The sequence below is a fragment of the Macaca fascicularis genome, chromosome 3, assembly GCF_037993035.2.
Source record: "Macaca fascicularis isolate 582-1 chromosome 3, T2T-MFA8v1.1".
NCBI classification, from domain to species: Eukaryota; Metazoa; Chordata; class Mammalia; order Primates; family Cercopithecidae; genus Macaca; species Macaca fascicularis.
The window spans coordinates 163,644,644-163,666,889 of NC_088377.1; the positions used below are offsets into that span (position 1 = coordinate 163,644,644).

A 22,246-nucleotide genomic window follows, 5' to 3' on the forward strand; every position below is an offset into this window, starting at 1 on the left:
AAATCACCCCTGTTTTTGGTCGTATGCTCATTGTTTTCCCATTTAAGTTCTGTCATTCCTCCATTATTACAGCATAAAACTACTTTCTTTTTTCATCAAAATGTTACCACTGTGTAGTTTCATTTCTACATAGTTCATAGTTCATTTCTATGTACTATGCACTGTGTAGTTAATTTCTACGTAGTTCATTTCTACATAGCTTGTTGCTTTTTGCTAGCAGCTGTATATGCTCAGAAGGACATGGTCATTTAAATATTGAGTGAAAATAGCTTCAGACATTATTTCTTTTCTTCTCTGGCTCTATCCAAGATGACAGGACATTTTTTGGTATTATAGCCACAATGGAAGAATGTGTGGGGCATTGAGGTTTCCTATATTAACAAAGTATCATTCAGTACTTTGAACCCAGCTACAACTTCAAATTCTATCTGTGCTTCTAGCATGCCTGATATCTACTTGCTCTTCTGCATCTGGTGCAGGTAAACTGAGATAAATTTTATAACTTAATATCTTGTAATTTGTTAAAATGGATGTAGATCCAGCAATCCCTCTTCTGGGTGTATACCTGCTTTTGTTTTAATTCTGGAGATTTCTGTCATAATTTTCAAGCAGCTCAGAAATTGTCTTATTATCCATAGCAACTAGTAGTATAAATTGTTTTCTTTTATTTCCAGGAAATGCTTCCAGACTGCACACTTTTACTTAGAGGACAGCACATCCCCTAGAGTAATATCCACACCTCCAACACCTATCTTTCCAATTTCAGGTAATGGCTTAAAGTGTGACCATGAGTAGCTGGTAGATATTGAACAAAAAGCACAATGTTGAAAGGTTTGTTTTTACTGGTACACTATGCAAATTGCTATAATGTAGATTAGTAAATTTTTGTGTTGCCCCAAATATTTATTACATCATGTTTGAGGTACTCAGGTTTATATTCTGTCCTCATTAATTTTAAACATTCTTAACCATAAAGATGATATTGCAAAATTAATTTATAATTGTTCAGGTGTATTATGTTAAAAACATTTATAGCAATAAAATATTAGTTAAGAATAATGGTGACTTTTACTCATTCCCATTATGTTAATGGAAACCCAAGCAACAAAAGTCAGATTAAGTCATGGAAACCCAAGCAACAAAAGTCAGATTAAGTCAATGCAGAAAATGTGGATGGGAAGAAAATGACAAAAATAAGGATAAAGTCTTGTTCCTTTCTGATTACTTGAGTTTATGTGAGAAAAGGTGGTTTTTGTTTTTGTTTTTTAACCTACATTAGAAAAAAAGATCTATAAAATTGTGGTGGTAATAGTAGGAAAAGCCATGAACACAAAGAATGTATGGCTGCTTGAAAAAATCTCTCAGAATGTTGAACAGTTGAATATTTGGGAAGACTTTAGCTATTTTTGTCATAATTTATCTGAATAACAGTATTCAAAGGTAGCCAGGGTCATTTTGATAAAGTCATCCATTAACCCTAGAGTTTACACTATAAGTAAAATCATAGCCAGTCATTTTTAATATAAATTCAAGGGTTGCATGTGCAGGTTTGCTACGTGAACATATTGCATATTCAAGCCACTGATTTAATTGACATTTTATAATGTCTTAGATTGAAAAGTGACAACAAAAAATAGTGGTCTAGAATTGTGTGATCTGGAAAATAGAGGACAATAAAAGGAAGAGAACTTAAGAAACTAGGAATACAAAAGGAGAAATTCATCTATGGGACCATTTTATAGATGGCACTTTTTAAATTCTCTGACTGATGCTCCATATTCTATTGCTAGAGGCTCGAGTTCTACATGATGTTATCCTCTGAAATCTCATGACTTAAAAAAAACAGAAAAAAAGACAAACATTTTATTTATATTTTACATTTATATGTTGATGTTTGTTATATGTTTATATCATATATGATATATATTATTTATATATTTAACTATGTATGATATTTTCTTTTTGTGCCTTATAAACTTAGGAATTACAGTGTTTGCTATTTTTCCTCTTTTGTCACGTCTGTGTTTTTAAGCACCAGTGTTTTATTTATTTTTCTAGTTTATATTAAAATACTGTTATTTTAGTACTACAGTGTCTCATTAACTTATTTAGAATTTTTAGACCAACAGCTCTCAGTTATCTGTTACATTTTGATTCCCTTCACTTCCAAACATGTCTCTTCTGCATACCCCGTCAGCATGGGTATGCAAATTAATTAAAATTTTATTCAAAGTCCAACATGGTTTTTTTGTTTTGTTTTGTTTTGTTTGAGACGGAGTCTCACTCTTTGCCCAGGCTGGAGTGCAGTGGCGCAATCTCGGTTCACTGCAAGCTCCGCCTCCGTGGTTCACGACATTCTCCTGCCTCAGCCTCCCGAATAGCTGGGACTACAGGCCCCGCCACCACGCCCAGCTAATTTTTTGTATTTTTAGTAGAGATGGGGTTACACCGTGTTAGCCAGGATAGTCTCGATCTCCTGACCTTGTGATCCGCCCGCCTCGACCTTCCAAAGTGCTGGGATTACAGGCGTGAGCCACCGCACGCAGCCCATGGTTTGTTTTTAATAAATAAAATAATGCAAAATCAGAACCTAGCCCAGGAGATCCAAACTGCCCTGTTTTGAAAATCAAAAGAGTGGTGATCCAAGGGCATTTCCTTATTTCATTTGTTCAGCTCTCAAAGATTCCCTCTTGATCACCTCAATATGCATGTTTTCGTGTAAAAATCAGAAAGCAAAATGAATGTTAGTCTCACTTACATGCAGACCAATTAATAAAAGAAATTACCAGAATACCTGACTGTCAATAAAAGGTAGTAGTCTACTTATAAAAGGAGGTTAGCTGTGCAGGATAACATCAAGGGGTTTGAAGGACATTTACTAAGACTAATGACTTCCATGTGACAAATCATCTCTGTTTTCTTATCTAATTATAAAAGCTTCTTCGAAGCAAGATCCTTCTATAAGTGTGAAGGTAGAATTACACCTTTGTCTAGTGTTTCTTAAGCTTGACTGACTAATTCAATTTTAGTATTCAGATCCACTCATCTAAGAGAGAGAACAGATGGATTCCAATTTTTTTTATCAGCAAATTCTTGGTAACTGAAGCTTTAAAATATTAGATGGCCTAAATACTGAACATCTGTTGATATAAATAACTGTTCCTAGTGAAATGTGTTTGATGTTTCCTTGTCAGAGAAATCACTTGTAAAATTGTATACTATGAACTAGTAATATGTTAGTCTAAGAAAGTCTTTCCAGGAAAAGAAAAAAAAAAAATCAGGCCAGTTAAAATAAATTGGCCCCTTCACAATTAATTAACAGATCCAATGACTTTGTTTACGTAGCATATTTTCAAGTTAGAATTCTTGAAATTTTACAGATTAAAAGTCCCAAAGGCTTTTGACATTATCCTTAATGAATATTTGACATATAAATGTTTTCTATTATTTATAGAGAGAAGGAAAAAATGTTTTCAAATGTAAACATCTGACTATTTGACTGTAAGACATTAAATTGTACAGTTTTATAAAACTGAAATTGCACTATTATGCTTGGTCCACGGTAAAATTTAAACTATATTATTTCTGCATTTTTTTCTCAGAATTTACATGCAACATCCAGGCTTGTTAAAGAAAGTTGTCTATCAAAAGATGCAGTCCACTGATAAGGAGTGGGGCTATGGTGGTATTTATAAATTAACATTGAAAATGAATGATTTTATCTTTAGGGTATAGATGGAAAAGAGATTGCTGAACAAATCAGATTTCTGAAATACAGGTTTTGATTGATAATAAATGTAGAGAAAATCGATAATTGTTGCTTAACAATTGAATGCTGAGATTTAGTTGGAATTATACAAATAATTGAACTTTGAAGTTGTTTCAGAAGCTACTTTATAAATAACAGGAACGTTTATTTCTGTTAAATTATGCTTTCTAACACAATTTTTTTATTCCTGTAGATGATGTTGGAGCAATTCCAATAAAGCACTTTCCAAAGCATGTTGCAGACTTACATGCAAGTAGTGGGTTTACTGAAGAATTTGAGGTATGATTTTAATATGTCTATTTTAAATAATATATAGAAAATAGTATATTTAAAAGAATCAGCAATAGACTATTTCTTGACCTAAAGATAGTGAAACCATGTGCATTTCTAGTAAAAATGTTAGTTCCGTAATTACGTATGTGTTTAGGAGATGTGTTATAGTTACCATATAATTTAGAAAATTGGTTTTCTATTTTAAAAGCCAAGTTGTACTTGTGGAAAAATAAAAAGAAAAAATTGTTCATTTTCTTCCATAAAGTACAAATCTTTAATATTCTTTTTAAAATCTGGATTAATAACAGTGATCCTTTTTAATTTTCTAAATTATATAAATTATACTAAACTACTAAATTTCATGATTTCCAGCCAAATTACCTAAAAATTCTTAACTGTGATTTGTACACCAGTGTATGCAAAAGCATTTAGATAACACTTTCATTATACCAGGTAAAAAATGTATCTTCTTTTCAAGAAAATACGCATTTCTAAAAAAAATTTAAACTTCAAAATCAGTAAGTTTTTCCAATGATATTCTGTTAAAATACTCTTAGATAGGAGGGCAGAGAAAATTTACCGCAAATTTATCATGGCCCATTGAACTATCAGCTAAGCAGATGTTTCAAAATACAGAGCTATAAGCACAAAGGTAACAATAAAAACCACAAAAATAAAAGCTATCCTTTGTGAACACCTTCTTATATGTCATTGGACTTTGTACTTTCACATTCAACTTTCACCCATCTCTGGGAGTTACGTGTTATTATTTCTATTCATGTTATTGATGAAATCAAACTTCGTAGAACTTAATTAACAACTGATAAATAGCGAAGTTTGTGATTTAAAAACTCATGTCCTTTCCATTGTAGCTGTGAGCAGGCAAGCAGTCTTCAGCCTCCCCTCTGGCCATTCCCGACTAGAGAGCTTTCGTATTGCATTTTTGCTTCCCTCTCTCCTAACCCCAGTGGCTCTGTGGACCTCCCTCTTTGAAGTACTTTGAGCTGTGAGCCTAATCATAATATCCACTCTCTCCTGATTTTCTTTCCCCACTGCACCCAGCAATTGCTTCCCAGGACTCACACCCATCATGATTTATTTGGGGAGGCAAAATGTTATAGATTAGAAAGCTTTAAGAAATCAAAAGAAAGAGAGGTATGATATGTTTTTACTAACTTAAAAATAATAGAAGCCAATTTATTTGATTCTAAAAGAAATCTGAATCATAGCTACATTGAATAAGAAAGCAGTGTGAGGCAGTACTAAGATAAAGAATTACATGTCTAAAACATCAAATTATTTTTTATTATTTTGATAGACTAGAGGTTATGCATGCTATAGTGTTAACTCAATGTTAATTTCAGCGTTAACTGATAGAAATTATCAGGCTAACATCCAACAAAATAAGAAAAAAATAGACAATTTATAATATAAGTCACTGACAACATATGCAGATTCATGGTTTTCATAACTATAAAATCATTTTGAATATTATTAAGCAGTCCAAAATAATTAAATTAATAACATAACCTCATGTTTTCACTTTAAAAGTTTTTTCTTAATTCCATCTCTTTTAACTCACTGCCTGATTCAAAAAAGTTTTCATTAACTGAATAATTAGCTTAGTAACTAATAGTGTTATACCTTTTAAGTGGTTCATACATCAAATTGCTTTTAATTATTCAGAATGACTTGCTGCAAAAGAAGCCTTAAAAGGTTCTGTGGAGAGAGACTGGGCCATTTGCTGATGAATCAGATTTGTATTTGGGTTATTGACTTTCTCAGAAATTACAAGGTTTTTATTATATAATACTAAATAATTATAAATTCTAAACTGATATATATAGTTAGAAAATATTTCTGAAGGCATATTAACTCATTTTTCATAAAAAAATTGGCAGAAATCAGTTTTCTGTACTTATTAAAGTTTAAACAAAAAGATCTACTAATTAAATATTTAAAGGGTTATGCTATCTAAATTTTGTTACAAAATGATGTAATGTGTATGACTTTTAAAATTTTTAGGAAATGATTAATGTTTTGATAGCCTTAAATCTGTTACAAACCACCTAATAGGAAGCTGTTTACTTTTTAAAATAACCCCCCAAAAAAATAAAAACAAAAAAGCATACCACTAATTCAGAGTTTCAAATAGTGCTACTATGGTCAAATAAAATAAAATTTGGATATTAGCCAATCTGACTAATATGACAAAATGTATCATGAAATATGTGGTTCCTCTCATCTGCATTTTTAAAATCATCATATTATGACGTCACTATCTCCTTTTAAAAGTGTTATTTTTTCTTTTACATAATCTTAAAGTTCCAAATTATTAGACATTTTGATTTGCATGCAACTGTTTGAAACATTCTGTTGTGTTAGTATTTGACAAATGTTATTTATTGCATGATCATAGTTTTCCATTGTAAACCTAATATGAACACTTTTTTTTCTCATTTGTCGTGTGCTGTGGAATTTGATTTCTTTACTTTTTTGGCATTCATTCCCTCATTAGACACTGAAAGAGTTTTACCAGGTAAGGCATTATTTCACTGCATTTTCTTTTAGCCAAGAAGTAGTTGTAACATTTAAAAAAATTTCATTTGATAGATTATTGTGTTTGTTTTGTCTTCCTTATTATAATTTAAGGCACGTTGTTTGAAAGAATGTGTGTTAAAATGGTTTACCTATAATTTTTTACAGGAAGTGCAGAGCTGTACTGTTGACTTAGGTATTACAGCAGACAGCTCCAACCACCCAGACAACAAGCACAAGAATCGATACATAAATATCGTTGCCTGTAAGTATATTCTTAAATCGGCTCTGACTTCAATATCATTGCCATTTTGGTCCCTTTTAAAAATGTCCTGAAGTCATCTGAGAGCTGACCTTAGTGTGGCTATTTCGTGGCCTTTTTATCAGGGAATAGTAAGACTTGTGTTAGATAATATGTAGCATTATATCACTCTGACTTAAATTCCTTCTGCAATTAATAACATCTGTTGCATTTAAACAAAACAAACTTGAATTTTAATCCAGTTCTTTCTTTTGTTTTTTCTTTCATGGACTGTACATGTCTCTTTGTGGTTTTTGTCGTTATATATACGACTTGGTCCTATTTTCACCTAGGATTTGCTTACTTCTGTGTGAATTTACCAACCGAATGACATTTTCTTTCAACTTTCTCTTTTTTCTTCTACCTTTACCTGTTTCCTCCCTTTCTTGGCATTCTTTCTGGGGTCCTACAAGGAATTAGTTGGATTCTTTCTTTTAATTCTTTCTTTCTCTTTGTTTTCTTAGCCATTCTCTCTCCCCTTCTCTTCAATGAGCAGCTATCTGGCTTTTTTCATTAGTGCAATTTTACCTAATATTTCTGTATGAAATTACTGTCTTTCTTCTGTCGTCTTACAGCACTTCTGGTTGCATTTATTCCCTATTATTTTTGTTTATATTCCCCTTCATCTCCTAAAATTCATATTCATGTTCCCTCCCTACTCCACAAACAAACAAATGAACGAACAAATAAACATTCAACTTATACCTTTTCTATATATTCAGTGGTGTGGCCTCATAGGAGTGTGGCCTCATAGGAGTGGCCACTGGCTTCATAGGAGAATGGTATTACCAACGAGGTTATTTAAATTCTGGTTTCATTCTAGTTCTGAAAACTGATGGAGCTGCACTCTTTTCCCTGTTACTATCATGATCTCTTATATAGTTTTTATAGATGTTGCCTTTGTTTCCACAGAGTTTACAATAATTTTTATTTTTTAGTAGAGGGCTTTATATTTGTCTTCCTGAACTGCGTCTTCCCTGCCTACACATAAAACTCACTTGCTTCTTGAGATAAAATTATTAGACTTTCCTCTACAAGCTAAATAGAACATACCCATCAGGTAATTAAGGAGGGGACAGAGATTAACATTTAATGAACACCTACTATGTGGCTGGCACTGTAAATAAGTTATTTCATTTAATCCCTGAATCAACCAGGCAAGATAGGAAATTTTCCTATTTTAGAGATAAAGAAAAACAATCCAGAAATTCTAAAACTATTAAAACTAAACTACAAAAGTAGATCACCCTGACCTTGAGACCCATCTGTCAGTTGCCATACATCTATTTGCACATACATTCCTGTATCAGTATGACCTGTAACCATCACTGGAGTTTTCATATCCCAGAGTATTTCTTTAACTTGTTATGGTTTGGTCTGTATTCACTTCTTCATCCTTGAAAAGAATAATCTTCCCAGTGAAACTACCGTGTTTCCTTCAAGTAATACTTTATTTTTCCAAATAAATATAGTTTTTCTGTAGAACTGAATTTAATCTTAAACTCCTTTAATCATACTTTGAATTCCCGTAGTTATACCGTATATCTATTACCAGATTTTGCATCCATCCTGTTTTAATTGGCAGTGTGTTATCTACCTCCTCTGTGCTTGGCCAGCTGTTCTCCTGCCTCCTTTTGAAGCAGTTTCTCTTTGAGGCTCCTCCTGAAAGAGCTGTTTGCTGTGACTATTCATATAAACTTCCTAGGGAACCTTTGGCTTTCTTCTCTGTCTCTTCTTCCTTCATCAGCCTCCTGTTCATCCTTCTCTAGCTTTGTGAGCCCCACCCCACCGCCCGCCATCACGTTTCCGTCTCTTTGAGAAGCTCTCCACTGTTCACAGCCCTTGTAACCAACCTTAAAATTCCATCTAAGAGACCAACTTCAGACGTCAACCTCTATAGAAACTTTTATCTCAAACCAGAACAATTTCTATTTTTATATCCTTCTACTACATTGCACCTCTCACCTGACACCTGTGTATATACCCTAGTTTCACCTATTACCTTTGAAATGTTCCTGAAGGTGGAGATTCTTTTTATATTTGTCTTTGTTATCTTTGTCATCTCTGTATCCCCACAAAGCCTATTAAAGTAAGTGATTTATTGCGTTGATTTTAATGGTATGAAATAAATTATTATGCAAATATGAATGATCATTATGCTGAAAAGTAGTCTGTGCTACAATGAAATATATTCTTTTTGTATTACAGATGATCATAGCAGGGTTAAGCTTGCACAGCTTGCTGAAAAAGATGGCAAACTGACTGATTACATCAATGCCAATTATGTTGATGTAAGCATGTTTTAATTGAAAATTTTGTAGAAATTATATTAGACTGAATTATTATACCATAATACCATACATACATACACTAGTGCTTAATGTCATGTTATTTGATAGAGAATAAAAATGGTAAATTAACAGTAAATAATTTTTAAGAGAGCCTGTGGCTAAAACATTTCATATTGAATGATACTCAAGCTATTTTACTTGGTTTATCTCCTGAGTGAGGAAAGGAATTCATGATGGGAGTATACCTTCAGGGTAGAATAGGTAGATTCAGAAAGGTTTCTAACTCTTTAAATGTGAAGAGCAGGGCGAATACTTAAAGTTTCCATTAACTCCTGGCACAATGATGTGCATTTAGCAGATGAACAAAAAAATGTCCATAGTAGTAGTGATTAAAAGGCCAATATGATTATTAATCCAGTTATCAAGCTTTATAATTTTGGGTATTCCTCAGGATACCCAGCTTTGTGAAACTTACTGGGACTCTCCAGAGACTGTACACCACTCACTAACTTATTGGTTTTTCACTGTGATCACCTGAATGTCCGCGGAACTCAGTTATTTCCCTACCACCCACCTCTCAGTCTAGCTGGCTTCAGGTTAATACTGTGTGGAACACCGAATTCAAATAAATGAGTACATAAGTATAAAGTGGGTTTGTTACAGGCAATTGTTTCCTGCTTCCTGCGGAGGAAATATGCATGTCAGAATGAACATGAGATCTGGAGTTAGAACTGATTTTGAATCCCATCTCTGCCACTGGCTAGCTGTAGGACTTTGGAAAGCCCCTTCACTCCTCTCAGCTTTAGGTTCTTCATCTCCACCTCAGGGTTGATGCTTCCATTTTGTGTAGATGAAAGATTAAGGTTCATGTTCTGTATTAGTCTATGAAGGACACTGCTATGAAGGAATACCCAAGACTGGGTAATTTATAAAGAAAAGAGGTTTAGTTGACTCATAGTTCTGCATGGCTAGGGAGGTCTCAGGAAACTTACGGTCATGGTGAAAGGCACCTCTTCACAGGGCGGCAGGAGAGAGAATGAGTGCCCAGTGAAGGAGGAAAGCCCCTTTTAAAACCATCAGATCTTATGAGAACTCACTCACTCTCATGAGAGCAGCATGGGGGAAACCACACTCATGATTCAATTATATCCACCTGGTTCCTCCCACAACACACGGGAATTATGGAAACTGCAATTTAAGATGAGATTTGGGTGGGGAAACAGCCAATCCATATTATGTTCATAAAACATCTTGTACAAACTGGGACACAGTAATGAATTGCTAATAATGATTAGCACTTCTCAGTACCTTGGAGTTAGGAGGTTACACTCCAGATGCTTTTTTAGCTGCTGTGGACATCTGAGCCGATTGCCTAAAATACATTTCAAAGCAGTGCTATTAAAGACTTGATTTTAAGCATAACAAATGGACTGCAAATGGATTAAATACACTTGGAATGCAAATGCATAGAATTATAGTTGTGTCAAAGCAAAGAGAGCTTTTTTTTTCTTTTTTTTACAAAAGTGATAGGGATCCTTCTGCTTCCTAACCAAGAGTATTTTCTAACCAAGAGTAGCTATCTTAGTTAGTACCATCAAATTTCTCCAACTTCTCAAGTTTATTTTTTATGGTTTTCTTTTATAGAAAAAGTGTGCTGACCTTAAAAACTTAGGTATTGTACAGTTAAAGATGACATATAAATCAGTTAGTAGGAAATGTTTATCATTTAATTCTTCAGGGCTACAACAGACCAAAAGCTTATATTGCTGCCCAAGGCCCACTGAAATCCACAGCTGAAGATTTCTGGAGAATGATATGGGAACATAACGTGGAAGTTATTGTCATGATAACAAACCTCGTGGAGAAAGGAAGGGTATGTAGACAATCTGTTATATCATCCCCTAAAAACTAATTAGAGGTACTTTAAATTAGTTTTAATAGAGTCAGCATTAGGAAGGAGCCAAAGTTTTGGGAGTTAGTTGATATTCTTTTCCAGTAAATATGACAGCTACAGGGAAACTGTTAATACTGTTAGTCAAAGGGTTTCATTACAAATCATGCTATCTGCCTTTTAAATGCATTCCTCATTCTGTGAGAGAAGTAAATGTGACTCATTGAAAAGCAATATGGAGTGAAATCGATTTTAATTCACAGGACATGGATTTTAGTCTCGGCTCTGTAACCTGAATCTTCTGACTCACTTGCCTCATCTGAAAGGGGAAAATTTAGGCTACCTCATCTCGGTCTCGTTCAATTCTCAGATTCTATCCCTAGGCTGCTCCACAACTAATTTCAATTGCTTATAAAAAAATAAAAAATAAAACATTTAGAAGAGTGAAGGAGTCCTTTCCTGTCACCATCTCAGAACTTTACTGATTTTGGGGAATGACTTTTACATGGAGCATTTGAAATACAGAAATAACATCTACGTTTTCTTTTGCAGAGAAAATGTGATCAGTACTGGCCTGCCGATGGGAGTGAGGAGTACGGGAACTTTCTGGTCACTCAGAAGAGTGTGCAAGTGCTTGCCTATTATACTGTGAGGAATTTTTCTCTAAGAAACACAAAAATAAAAAAGGTGAATCAACAAATGAAGGACATAATGAAGTGAACAATGCATTTGGTCATTTTTTAAGTGAACGAGTGATAGAACCAAGAAAGGGTAAAAAGTATATAACTAAAGGCATTAAACATTCTTATAACAGGCCAAAAATTTGCCGAGTGTGGTGGTGTGCACTCAGGAGGCTGAGGCACAAGAATCACGATTGCAGAGAGCTGAGATCGTGCCACTGCACTCCAGCCTGGACAACAGAGTGAGACTCTGTAAAATAAAAATAAAAAAATTTAAAAAATAAAAAAAATTCTTATCACAGCTGCTGTCAGTCCTAAAGGTTTCTTTCAAGTCTCTAAATGCCCGCTGTGGCTTTGGAGCCAGACTGGTTTTGTTGCTGATGTTTACAGTGAATGTGATGCATGAACAGAAATTCCTATCTTGTGTGGCAACTGCATAGGATGACCCTGACATGATCCCAACATTCAACTAAAAAGAGTGGAGAGTGAAACAAGAAAAAGAAAGAAAACACGAAGAATAATGTGTACTCAGGTTCTTCAAAGAAACAGAACCAACAGAATAGAGAGATAGAGAGATTTATAATTTTAAGGATTGACTCAAATGATCATGGGGATTAGCAAATCTTAAATTTGTAGGACAGGCTGGCAGCCTGGAAATGCTGGCAGGATCTTTACGTTGCACTGTGGAGAAGAATTCTTTCTTCTTCAGGTAACCTGTCCGTCTTTGTTCTTACAGCCTTCAAGTGGTTGAATGGAGCTCACCCACATTCTGGACTATGATTTGCTTTACTCAAAGTCTACTGACTTACATGTTAATCACATCTAAAAAAAATACCTTTCCAGCAACATTTTCTGTGACTAGTGTTGACCAAACAATGGGCCACCATAGTATAGCCAAGTGGACACAAAATTAATGATCACAATTGACACTCTACTTTTTTTCGTTCATTATGGACCCTCAACATCAAATCAAGCTATAACTCCTGACTTGCTGTTTAAGAACCGTGTGTGTGTGTGTGTGTGTGTGTGTGTGTGTGTGTTTGACTGTTATTAACTGTCTGAACTTTTCCAGGGCTCCCAGAAAGGAAGACCCAGTGGACGTGTAGTCACACAGTATCACTACACGCAGTGGCCTGACATGGGAGTACCAGAGTACTCCCTGCCGGTGCTGACCTTTGTGAGAAAGGCAGCCTATGCCAAGCGCCACGCAGTGGGGCCTGTTGTCGTCCACTGCAGGTGAGTCTCAGAGATGTACTTCTAAACCCATAGAACTGCTTATACTTGCAGAAAAGATATCAATGGAACAAAGCTTTTGCCAAAATGGGAATGATTTCTTGAAGTGAGGGTGATGAAATTATATGTTCATTTTCATAAGTATTGATCAGTAGGAAATGAACATGCCAGACTCAGAGTTGGATGGCTGAATATTTCTAAGCACCACATATTTTTTGATGTTGATTATTGTATTTAATTGTTCAACTGGATTTCAGCTTATTAACTATTTGAGGCAGGTGGAACAATGTTTTTGTTGTTAAACCAGTATTTACCTCAACATATAACAGCATGGGATAAAAATACTTGAGCTACAGCCCCTGTCCCTAGGAGTTAAAAGCCTTTTTTAGAGTTATTATGCCAGGCTTGCATCACAGAAGCCAAAGCACACAAATTGTGAGAAATTTGGCAAAATATATTTAAGTTGTTTTTAAACACTCTGGGACCAGAATTCTTTTATCATTTTCTTGGGTTCTAATGCATTATATTGAATGTATTGTCAATTCATTGTTGCCAAGATTTTTTAAATTTCCAAGACCAGATTGATAAATGGAAATAATGATGTTTCAATGAAAGAGGAAAAATACGTTAAACATCCTTATTTAATGTTTTTAGTTAAAATAATAATAGCAGTTAATATTTATTGAGTGCTGACTGTGTGCCAAGCCTTGTGATCACAAAAGTCAAATTTGTTTCTATGTGAAGTATTGTTATCAAAGCAGCATGCTTTTACAGAAGCAAGTGTTTGCCTTTGATATATAGCTTACCTAACACATTCTAATTACCGTCTCAGGAGTTAAATTTGAGAGACTCATCTTGAGGTTTTTTAATCTGTTAGCCTGATTATAAACTGAGGAAAACAGGAAGATGCAAGAAAAATAGTGTTGAAGGTCAGGGATTGTTTCCTAGCAAACGGAGAAGGACCAGGCTATTGTGCAGAGCAGGTGCTAATTTTCCACTCTAGCACTTCCTACTTGTCGGAACATTTGAAAAGAATCCCTGTCTGTGAATTCTGTCCCTCTGCTAGAGGCTTTGAAGAAGTCGATAGATAATGGCCCTTTAGAAATAACTGAAGTCATGCTTTATTCCTCACAATCTCACTGAAATGATATTTCCAGCAGAAAGCTTTATCAAATTCTTTTTCCCATTAACGCGGAAACCTTTACAAACGTGTCTACCTGGAAACGTAGACCTAGGGACGTTCTCTTTTCAGAATTTGGTGAAGCTGAAGCTTTCATTTTTTCAGATTAAATGTCTATTTGCCACACTCTGATACATAATATTTTCATCGTACAATATACAATGAATAATAAATATCTTTTTTTGAAAATTTTAAAATCTCCAACAGAAATAGTGAAGTTGTTTTGCAGTTAGACACATGACAAAACATTAGAAAGGGCACTTTTCAATTTGTTGTTTAAAGCATTATGCATAACTACTAAACTGTTTACAGTATTGAATTGCTAAATTTATTGTGTGGTTCACTTGCTTGAAGAAGGAAGTTAATCAACATGACAACCAGTAGTGATCTATTTTTCAAATTTATTTTATGCTTAACATTGAAATATTTATTTCCTTGTCTTCTCTTCAGTGCTGGAGTTGGAAGAACAGGCACGTATATTGTGCTAGACAGTATGTTGCAGCAGATTCAACACGAAGGAACTGTCAACATATTTGGCTTCTTAAAACACATCCGTTCACAAAGAAATTATTTGGTACAAACTGAGGTATGATTTTTAAAAGGATAACTTTATTCATCTAAGGTATGGAAACGTCACTAAAATGTAGGTGTATTCATCTCCCAGGACTGCAAAACAAGGTAATACACACGGGGTGGGTTAGAACAACAGAAGTTTATTGTCTCATAGTTCTGATGTCTGCAGGCCCATGCCCTTCCAGAAGCCTCGAGAAGATTCTTCCTTGCCTCTTTCAGCTCCTGGTAGCCCCATGCATTGTTTGGCTTGTGGCAGCACAACTCCACTCTCAGTCTTCACTTGGCTGTCTCCCTCCGTGTCTGTTTCTGTAACCAAATTTTCCTCCTCTTATAAGCGTACCAGTTATCCTCCTCCTCCAGTTGATCTCATCTTCACTAATTACATCTGTAACAAACTTTTCTACAAATAAAATCACACTCTGAATTATCAGGGGGCTAGAACATTAATATATCTTCGCAGGGGGACACCATTCAACCCATAACACCAGTAACTGCAGCTATGTCATGAATGAGCCAGGTAAATTTTGTCTATTTTGTGACCCCAAATAGGGAATACCCTTTAAAATGACACTAGTCACAGAGAAGATACAGCAAAAGTCTAAGTAGAGTGGTTCACACACACCCTTGCTAGCAAAAATCTCAAGTTCTTCATACACATAGTGGATGAATGGATTCTTTTTAAAAAAAATATATAAATTATGCTTAAATTATATCCATTTTAAGCCCATATAGTTTACCCATAAGTGACAGAACAATGTCAGCAAATCTGCATTTTATCTTCACTATTTCTAAATAAAAATGAACTTAAATGGAAACCTATGAATGGCAGCTTGAAAGCAATCAAAAACACATGGCTGAGTGGGCTTCAGAACGAAACCACACCAACCTTCCTTCCATCAATTATCCTGAGCAAACTTAAACAGGAACAGAAAACCAAATACCACATGTTCTCACTTATAAGTGGGAGCTAAATGATGAGAACACATGGAGACATAGAGGAGAACAACATACACTGGGGCCTTTCAGAGGTTGGAGGGTGGGAGGAGGGAGAGGATCAGGAAAAATAACTAATGGACTAATGGGTACGAGCCTTAATACCTGGGTGATGAAATAATCTGTACAACAAACCCCATGACACAAGTTGACCTGTCTAACAAACCTGCACATGTACTCCTTTACTTAAAATAGAAGTTAAAAAATGACATTCTGGTGATACAAAACCAAGGAAGAGTTCCGTATATGAAATATCAGAGAACTATTAACAACTTTATATAAAATTGAGTTAAGTTATATATGACAAGTGAAAAGGAGAGTTGGCATTGCCAGAAGGGGTAGGCCCACCAGAAGTATAGAAGTCAGGAGAGCCCTCTCACAAAGTGTAGAGGTGTCAAGTTTGAAGGATAGGCAGAGAGGACATTGCTTTGCCTTGCCAACTCTTCCTGCCTCCTACCCTATTGTGTATTGCCAACAATGCACAATAAATGCAGAGGTAAGGAATGAGAAGAGGTTCTTTCTTCTGTGACCACTTCCTTTCCTCTGTCTGACTTCTTTTCAGGTTTAGTAAGCAATCTTTTTTGTGGATCTTCCCCCATTCTCTAAAACTCTCCTTGTCTGTCAATGGAAGGCACTATGTTTGTAGGTAGATACATATGAGGAAAACTTGAAGTAATGTTTCTTATTGTCATTTTTTTTGCCAGGAGCAATATGTCTTCATTCATGATACACTGGTTGAGGCCATACTTAGTAAAGAAACTGAGGTGCTGGACAGTCATATTCATGCCTATGTTAATGCACTCCTCATTCCTGGACCAACAGGCAAAACAAAGCTAGAGAAACAATTCCAGGTGAGTCCTCTTGGAAGCCTCTTGGATGTCACTACAGAACTGAATGTCCCTGCATCTTCTCATTGAGTTGACAGGGTCATGTTGAGTGGGCAGTGTGGGTACAATGGCTTTGTATTTGAGCCATCATTGTTCCTTACTGTGGGCTACAGTGCCACATGGTAAATTTCAAGGAGAAATATAATTCTGAGTAGCAAGAGGAAAAGTTCTCAGAAACTTTAAACTAACTTTTATAAATGCAAACTTGGTCGAGAAAAGAGGGGCATAGAGCATAACAGAATGAACAGAAAGAACTTGTAAAACAGACTATATAAGTGCTCTTTTTACTTTGAAAAAAAGCAGACCACTTAAACATGAGTGCTGTGGCTCAGGCTGTTCCTGATACTCTTTGGAAAAAACTGTGTCTCACTTGAAACCCCTGGACCAGAGTAGTCCACACTGGAATAATAGCTTCTTCAACCCCAGTTTCTCCCCCTCACCCTGTCTCAAGGCCATAAGCCAGAGACAAGAGCATGTTTTGTCCATATTGTACTTCCCACAATACCAGCCTTCTGACTTTCAGAAATCAGTAGGCAAAGAATTCAGAAAGCAGGTGTTACCGGACCTGCCAGCTGAGACCAAAGCATTTGCAGAATCGTAGCTTTCCACAGGAATGGGGGCTATATTATTTCACTCCACATTGTTCCTATGCTATCCGCTTACTTCTCAGAGTTCCTGGAGAAATAGGGCCAAGTTTTGAAGAATGAATATCGAGGAAGAATTCGGAAGACCTTAGGAAAACCCAGGAGAGTTAACAAATGTTGAGATTTCACTTATTCTCCTGCTTTGCTCCCCAGTCTATAGCATAGGTTGTTAGCCACCATGAATTCCTTTGGACCATTTGCCTTTTAAATTACTGCATGGTGTGCCTTTGGAGGTGAAAGAGAAAGATTGGGGTCAGTACTGAGCTTAGAACCTGTTGTCAGAAAGTCATACATATTTTACTCAGCCAAGCTTAGCTCAGTCATAAAGGAATGCCTTAGTGGGGGAAAGAGTATGCAGTTGGGTTTCAGATAATAAAGAAATGTTAAAATGTAATTAAGTTGTAAAGATATCTTTTCCCTAAATAAATTACACACACACACACACACACACACACACACAATATTACCCATTTCAACAAAACTCTCATTTAAATATGATTTGCTCCTGTGTAGTTGCATTAAAAAAAAATGATATGGTAAGCTAAATAATCCAGAATCAAAATGAAAATATTAACTATAAGGTCAGAATTCAATTGAAAAGAGAGGTATTTTACTCTCTTTCCTGTTAGCATCATAAATAGGGAAATGTATTTGTGTGTATGTGTGTGCATTATCCCGTAAAAAAGATATCTATTCAAGTTTATCTGTAGAAAATTTCCTTGAAATAAATTGAATATCTGTTTATTCAACAACTACTTATTAGACACCTACCAGATGTCAGGCTTTTGTGTTATTAGGATGCAAACATGAATTTATAAAATAAATAAACAAAGCACACCCAGCTCCTAGTCTTATGGTGCCTGCAATCTAATAGAAAATACAGGTAAGAAAACACAAACAGGCCAGGTGCAGTGGCTCACACCTGTTATTCCTCTGTTTTGGGAGACCATGGTCAAGAATTTGAGACCAGCTTGGGCAACAGAGCAAGACCCTGTCTCTATAAAAAAATTAGCTGGGTGGGTGGCATGAGCCTGTAGTCCTAGCTACTCGGGAGGCTGAGGTGAGAGGATTGCTTGAGCTCAGAAGTTCAAGATTACAGTGAGCTATGATTGTGCCACTGCACTCCTGTCTGGGAGATAGAGTGAGACCCCTGTCTCTAATAAAAAAAAGAAAGAAAGAAACAGATAAACACAATAGTTTGAAAAATGCCATTATAGAAGTAAAACTGGATGCTGTAAGAGTACAGATAAGGATGCAACTTACCAGGGGAGAAATGTGTAAGATATATTTAAGAGTTGAACACAGGATTTGGTGATTCATTGGACATTGCAGAGAGAGAGGAGAGAAAAGACACAAGCATAACTACTCAGATTCTGCTTGGGCACTGGGAAAGTGTGATGTCATTCACCAGGAAGAGGAGGTGGTACATGCTTGAGGGGTGTAGTGAGGGAGAAGATGGTGAGATATTTCTAAATCTACCTTATTTTTAGGTTCTTGGGAGATGTCCCAATAAATATGTATACTTGGCAGTTGGATACTGGGTCTGAAGCATAAGAGAGGTCTGGCCTGAAGAAATGGATTTGGGAGTAACCAGCTTAGACATGGTTCTTTGAAGAGTTGGAATTGGATAAGATAACCAATTAAAAATGAAATGTCTAAGAAAGGTTAGAAAGGATTACTTAAGAAAAGATTTTAATTAACCAACGAATGGCCAGCCCACAAATAAAGGGGGAAAAGTGGCATCAGAAGGTGGGAGAAAATTTGGGACAGCGGGGTATACTAGGATCCAAAGTAAATAATGTTTCTTGAAAGAGGAAGTGAACAGAGATGGCAAGTGCTAATGACAAATCAAGTCTGTTGGGAATGGAGGAGGCCATTGGATTTAGAAATAAGTCATTGATGACCTTTGCCTAAGAGCCATTTGGAAAGTATAGCATTGATGCCAGATTACAGGGAGTTAAGGAATAAATGGATCTGAGGAATTAATGACAATTATATAGCTCTTAAAAATGTTTTCTCTGCTCAAGTCTGTAATCCCAGCACTTTGGGAGGCCGAGATGGGCGGATCACAAGGTCAGGAGATCGAGACCATCCTGGCTAACCCGTTGAAACCCCGTCTCTACTAAAAAATACAAGAAACTAGCCGGGCGAGGTGGCGGGCGCCTGTAATCCCAGCTACTCCGGAGGCTGAGGCAGGAGAATGGCGTGAACCTGGGAGGCGGATCTTGCAGTGAGCTGAGATCCGGCCACTGCACTCCACTTTGGGCGACAGAGCGAGACTCTGTCTCAAAAAAAAAAAAAAAAAAAGAAAAAAGTTTACTCTGGACAGAATGTTTAAGATGACTATAAGAAAACTTGGAGTTAGAGAGTAAGATTTGGGGGGTATTTGTCTGGGCTTTCTTTGCTTATGTTTTAATATGAGACATGGGAGCTTCTTTAAAAACTAATGGGAAGGGAGATAATTGGAGTGTGCAGAGACCCTGAGTGGTACAAAGAGGCAGGATTCAAGACACAGTTAAAGGGATTAGTGTTCAAAAGCAGTAAAACGTAAATGTTTACAGTAGTACACGTATAGGCTCTAAGGCTGGAGGCTGAGAAAGTACTCTGTGGTTTCTGTTCTCTGTGAAGAGAAGGTGAGTGTGTGTGCATGTGTATGTGGTGGGTGTTGTACATATATTCCTTTTTTAATTGAGACAGGTTCTCACTCTGTCACCCAGGCTGGACTGCAGAGGCACAATCTCTCACTGCAACCTTCCTCTCCCTAGCTTAAGTGATCCTCCTACCTCAGCCTCCTGAGTGGCTAGGACTATAGCAAGTGTACAACCACGCCTGGCTAATTTTTAAAATATTTTTTGTAGAGATGGAGTTTTGCCAGGTTGCCCAGGTGGTCTCCATCTCCTGAGCTCAAGCGATCTGCCTGCTGTGGCCTCACAAAGTGCTGGAATTACAACCATGAGCCATTGCGCCTGGCCCATTGCACACATATTCTAAAATAAAACTGTTAATAGATGCAGAGGGAAAAGGGAGATAATTTCAAGGAATCTATATCATACCAGTCATTTTCTCAGAATGTAATACAGTAAAAATTGGAAATTGACAATGAAAAGTTTCCCTAAAAAATTTGATATTTGGGCATTAAATAATATACATATTTTTAAAATAATATACATATTTAAGAGGAAATTATAAAGTCTTTAGAACTAAAGGTCAAAAGAAGCACTACATAACATTTTGAAAGTTTTAAAAATTAAATAGAAAATTTAAATGATTAAATAAAGCTTTAACAAAACCTAATGCAGGTTCTGTCAAAAGACGATTAAAATAGATGAACCTGTGTCCAGACTGACAAAGGGAGGAAAGAATGTGAGTAAATAATATTGAGATAAAAAAGAGAGAGATAATTTAGAAACATTTTTAAACACAAAAGCATAATATGAACATATTTGTGACAATACATTTGAAAACCTATATGAAATGAATAATTTATTGTATATTCTTAAATAACTAAAAGCATTCATTGAATTGTTTGTAACACAAAGGTTAAATGCTTGAGGTGATGGATGCCCCATTTACCCTCCTGTGATAATAATGCATTGTATGCCTGTATCAGATAGCTCATGTTTTCCATAAATATTACACCTTTTATGTACCCAAAGAAATGAAAAATAGAAAAAATTCTAAAGGAAAAATATAATTAAAATACTCTAAAAATATATAGAAAATTTAACTAGGCCAATAGCCATTGAGGAAATCAAATGAGCCGCCTAAAATCCCACCTTCAAAATATAACCAGGCCCAAAAGAATTTGATGTCACATTTTGCCAATTTTTAAGGAACATAAAATTCCAAATGTTAGCATAAAAAATCCAGGTGAAAAACTAACCCAGCTATTTTATTGGACAAATATAACTTTGACACCAAAACTGAACAAAGGCAGAATAAGACACTTATAGACTGGTATCAATAATCTTATTTAAAATATCAGCAACTCAAATCCAGCAGTGTATTTCTTTAATATCATGAGCAAGTAGAGTTTATAGGGTTTATTCCAAAAATGAAAGATGGTTTAACACTGAAAAATATTAATATATTTACATACAGAAACAACATGACCCTGTCAATTAATACAGGAAAAGTAGTCAAATTCTACATTGTTCAGTTAAAAAAAAAAAAAAACTCTTAGTAAACCAGAAATAGAAGAAAGCTTTCTTAGCCTTCTAGAAAGTGTCTATCATAAAACTACAATAAACATCATACATAAAAATTAAAATTGGAAATGCTCATAATAGATTCAAGAAAAGATAAGGAAGGTCAATTATTGGCACTACTATTCAACATCATCCTGGAAATTGGATTAAACTAGAAAGATGTATAATGGTAGAAAAGGATTTGCAGATAGATAATATAACCACCTGCAAAGAATATCGAGAGAAACAAAAGAGAAAATAATTATCTTTAATTAGAGTTTAACAAACATACATAAAAATCAATAGCATTGTTATTTGTTAGCTTTGAGTGATTAGAAAATGTATTAGAACAATAAAAAACCCAATCATTAACAACAATAACAAAACAGTAGCAAAAACTTCATCATCTCAAAAAAGACACTTAACAAAATGTGCAGTAAATATATAAATGTATAAAAGTAAATTGAAGAGCATAAAATTAGGCCCAAATAAAATATAATGTTGATACATGGAAATATTAAGATAGTGCTTCTCCTTACATTGACTATAGAAGTCAATGCAGTATCAATCGAATTTACGGCGGGATTTTTCATGGAAAATGTAGAACAGATTTTAATTCAGCATGGAAAATTAAAGAGCCAAAATATCTCATCCATACTGAAAAGGAAATAATAATACAAGAATTCTGTTGTACTGTATATGGAAGACTTATGATGTGATATAATAGTATTGGAAAATGGAGGAATCTAGCAGAGGAATGATGCATTTGAGGAAATCTATTATGTGGTAGAGATAACATTACATAT

General features: G+C 35.3%; 1 protein-coding gene across 4 annotated transcripts in view; it reads left to right on the forward strand.

Annotated features, from left to right (window-relative positions):
• PTPRZ1 (protein tyrosine phosphatase receptor type Z1) overlaps nt 1–22,246 on the forward strand; it is a 192,381-nt gene that overhangs the window by 157,753 nt on the left and 12,382 nt on the right. For 2 of the 4 annotated variants that reach the window (XM_005550625.4, XM_005550627.4), the window contains exons 14-23: nt 675–766; nt 3,963–4,048; nt 6,561–6,581; nt 6,749–6,845; nt 9,090–9,172; nt 10,911–11,045; nt 11,616–11,750; nt 12,816–12,979; nt 14,607–14,742; nt 16,427–16,573. In XM_005550625.4, the coding sequence (XP_005550682.3) occupies nt 675–766; nt 3,963–4,048; nt 6,561–6,581; nt 6,749–6,845; nt 9,090–9,172; nt 10,911–11,045; nt 11,616–11,750; nt 12,816–12,979; nt 14,607–14,742; nt 16,427–16,573 (1,096 nt within the window). The remainder of the gene's footprint in view (nt 1–674; nt 767–3,962; nt 4,049–6,560; nt 6,582–6,748; nt 6,846–9,089; nt 9,173–10,910; nt 11,046–11,615; nt 11,751–12,815; nt 12,980–14,606; nt 14,743–16,426; nt 16,574–22,246) is intronic. The other 2 variants (XM_005550626.4, XM_005550628.4) reach the window with 1 other exon arrangement.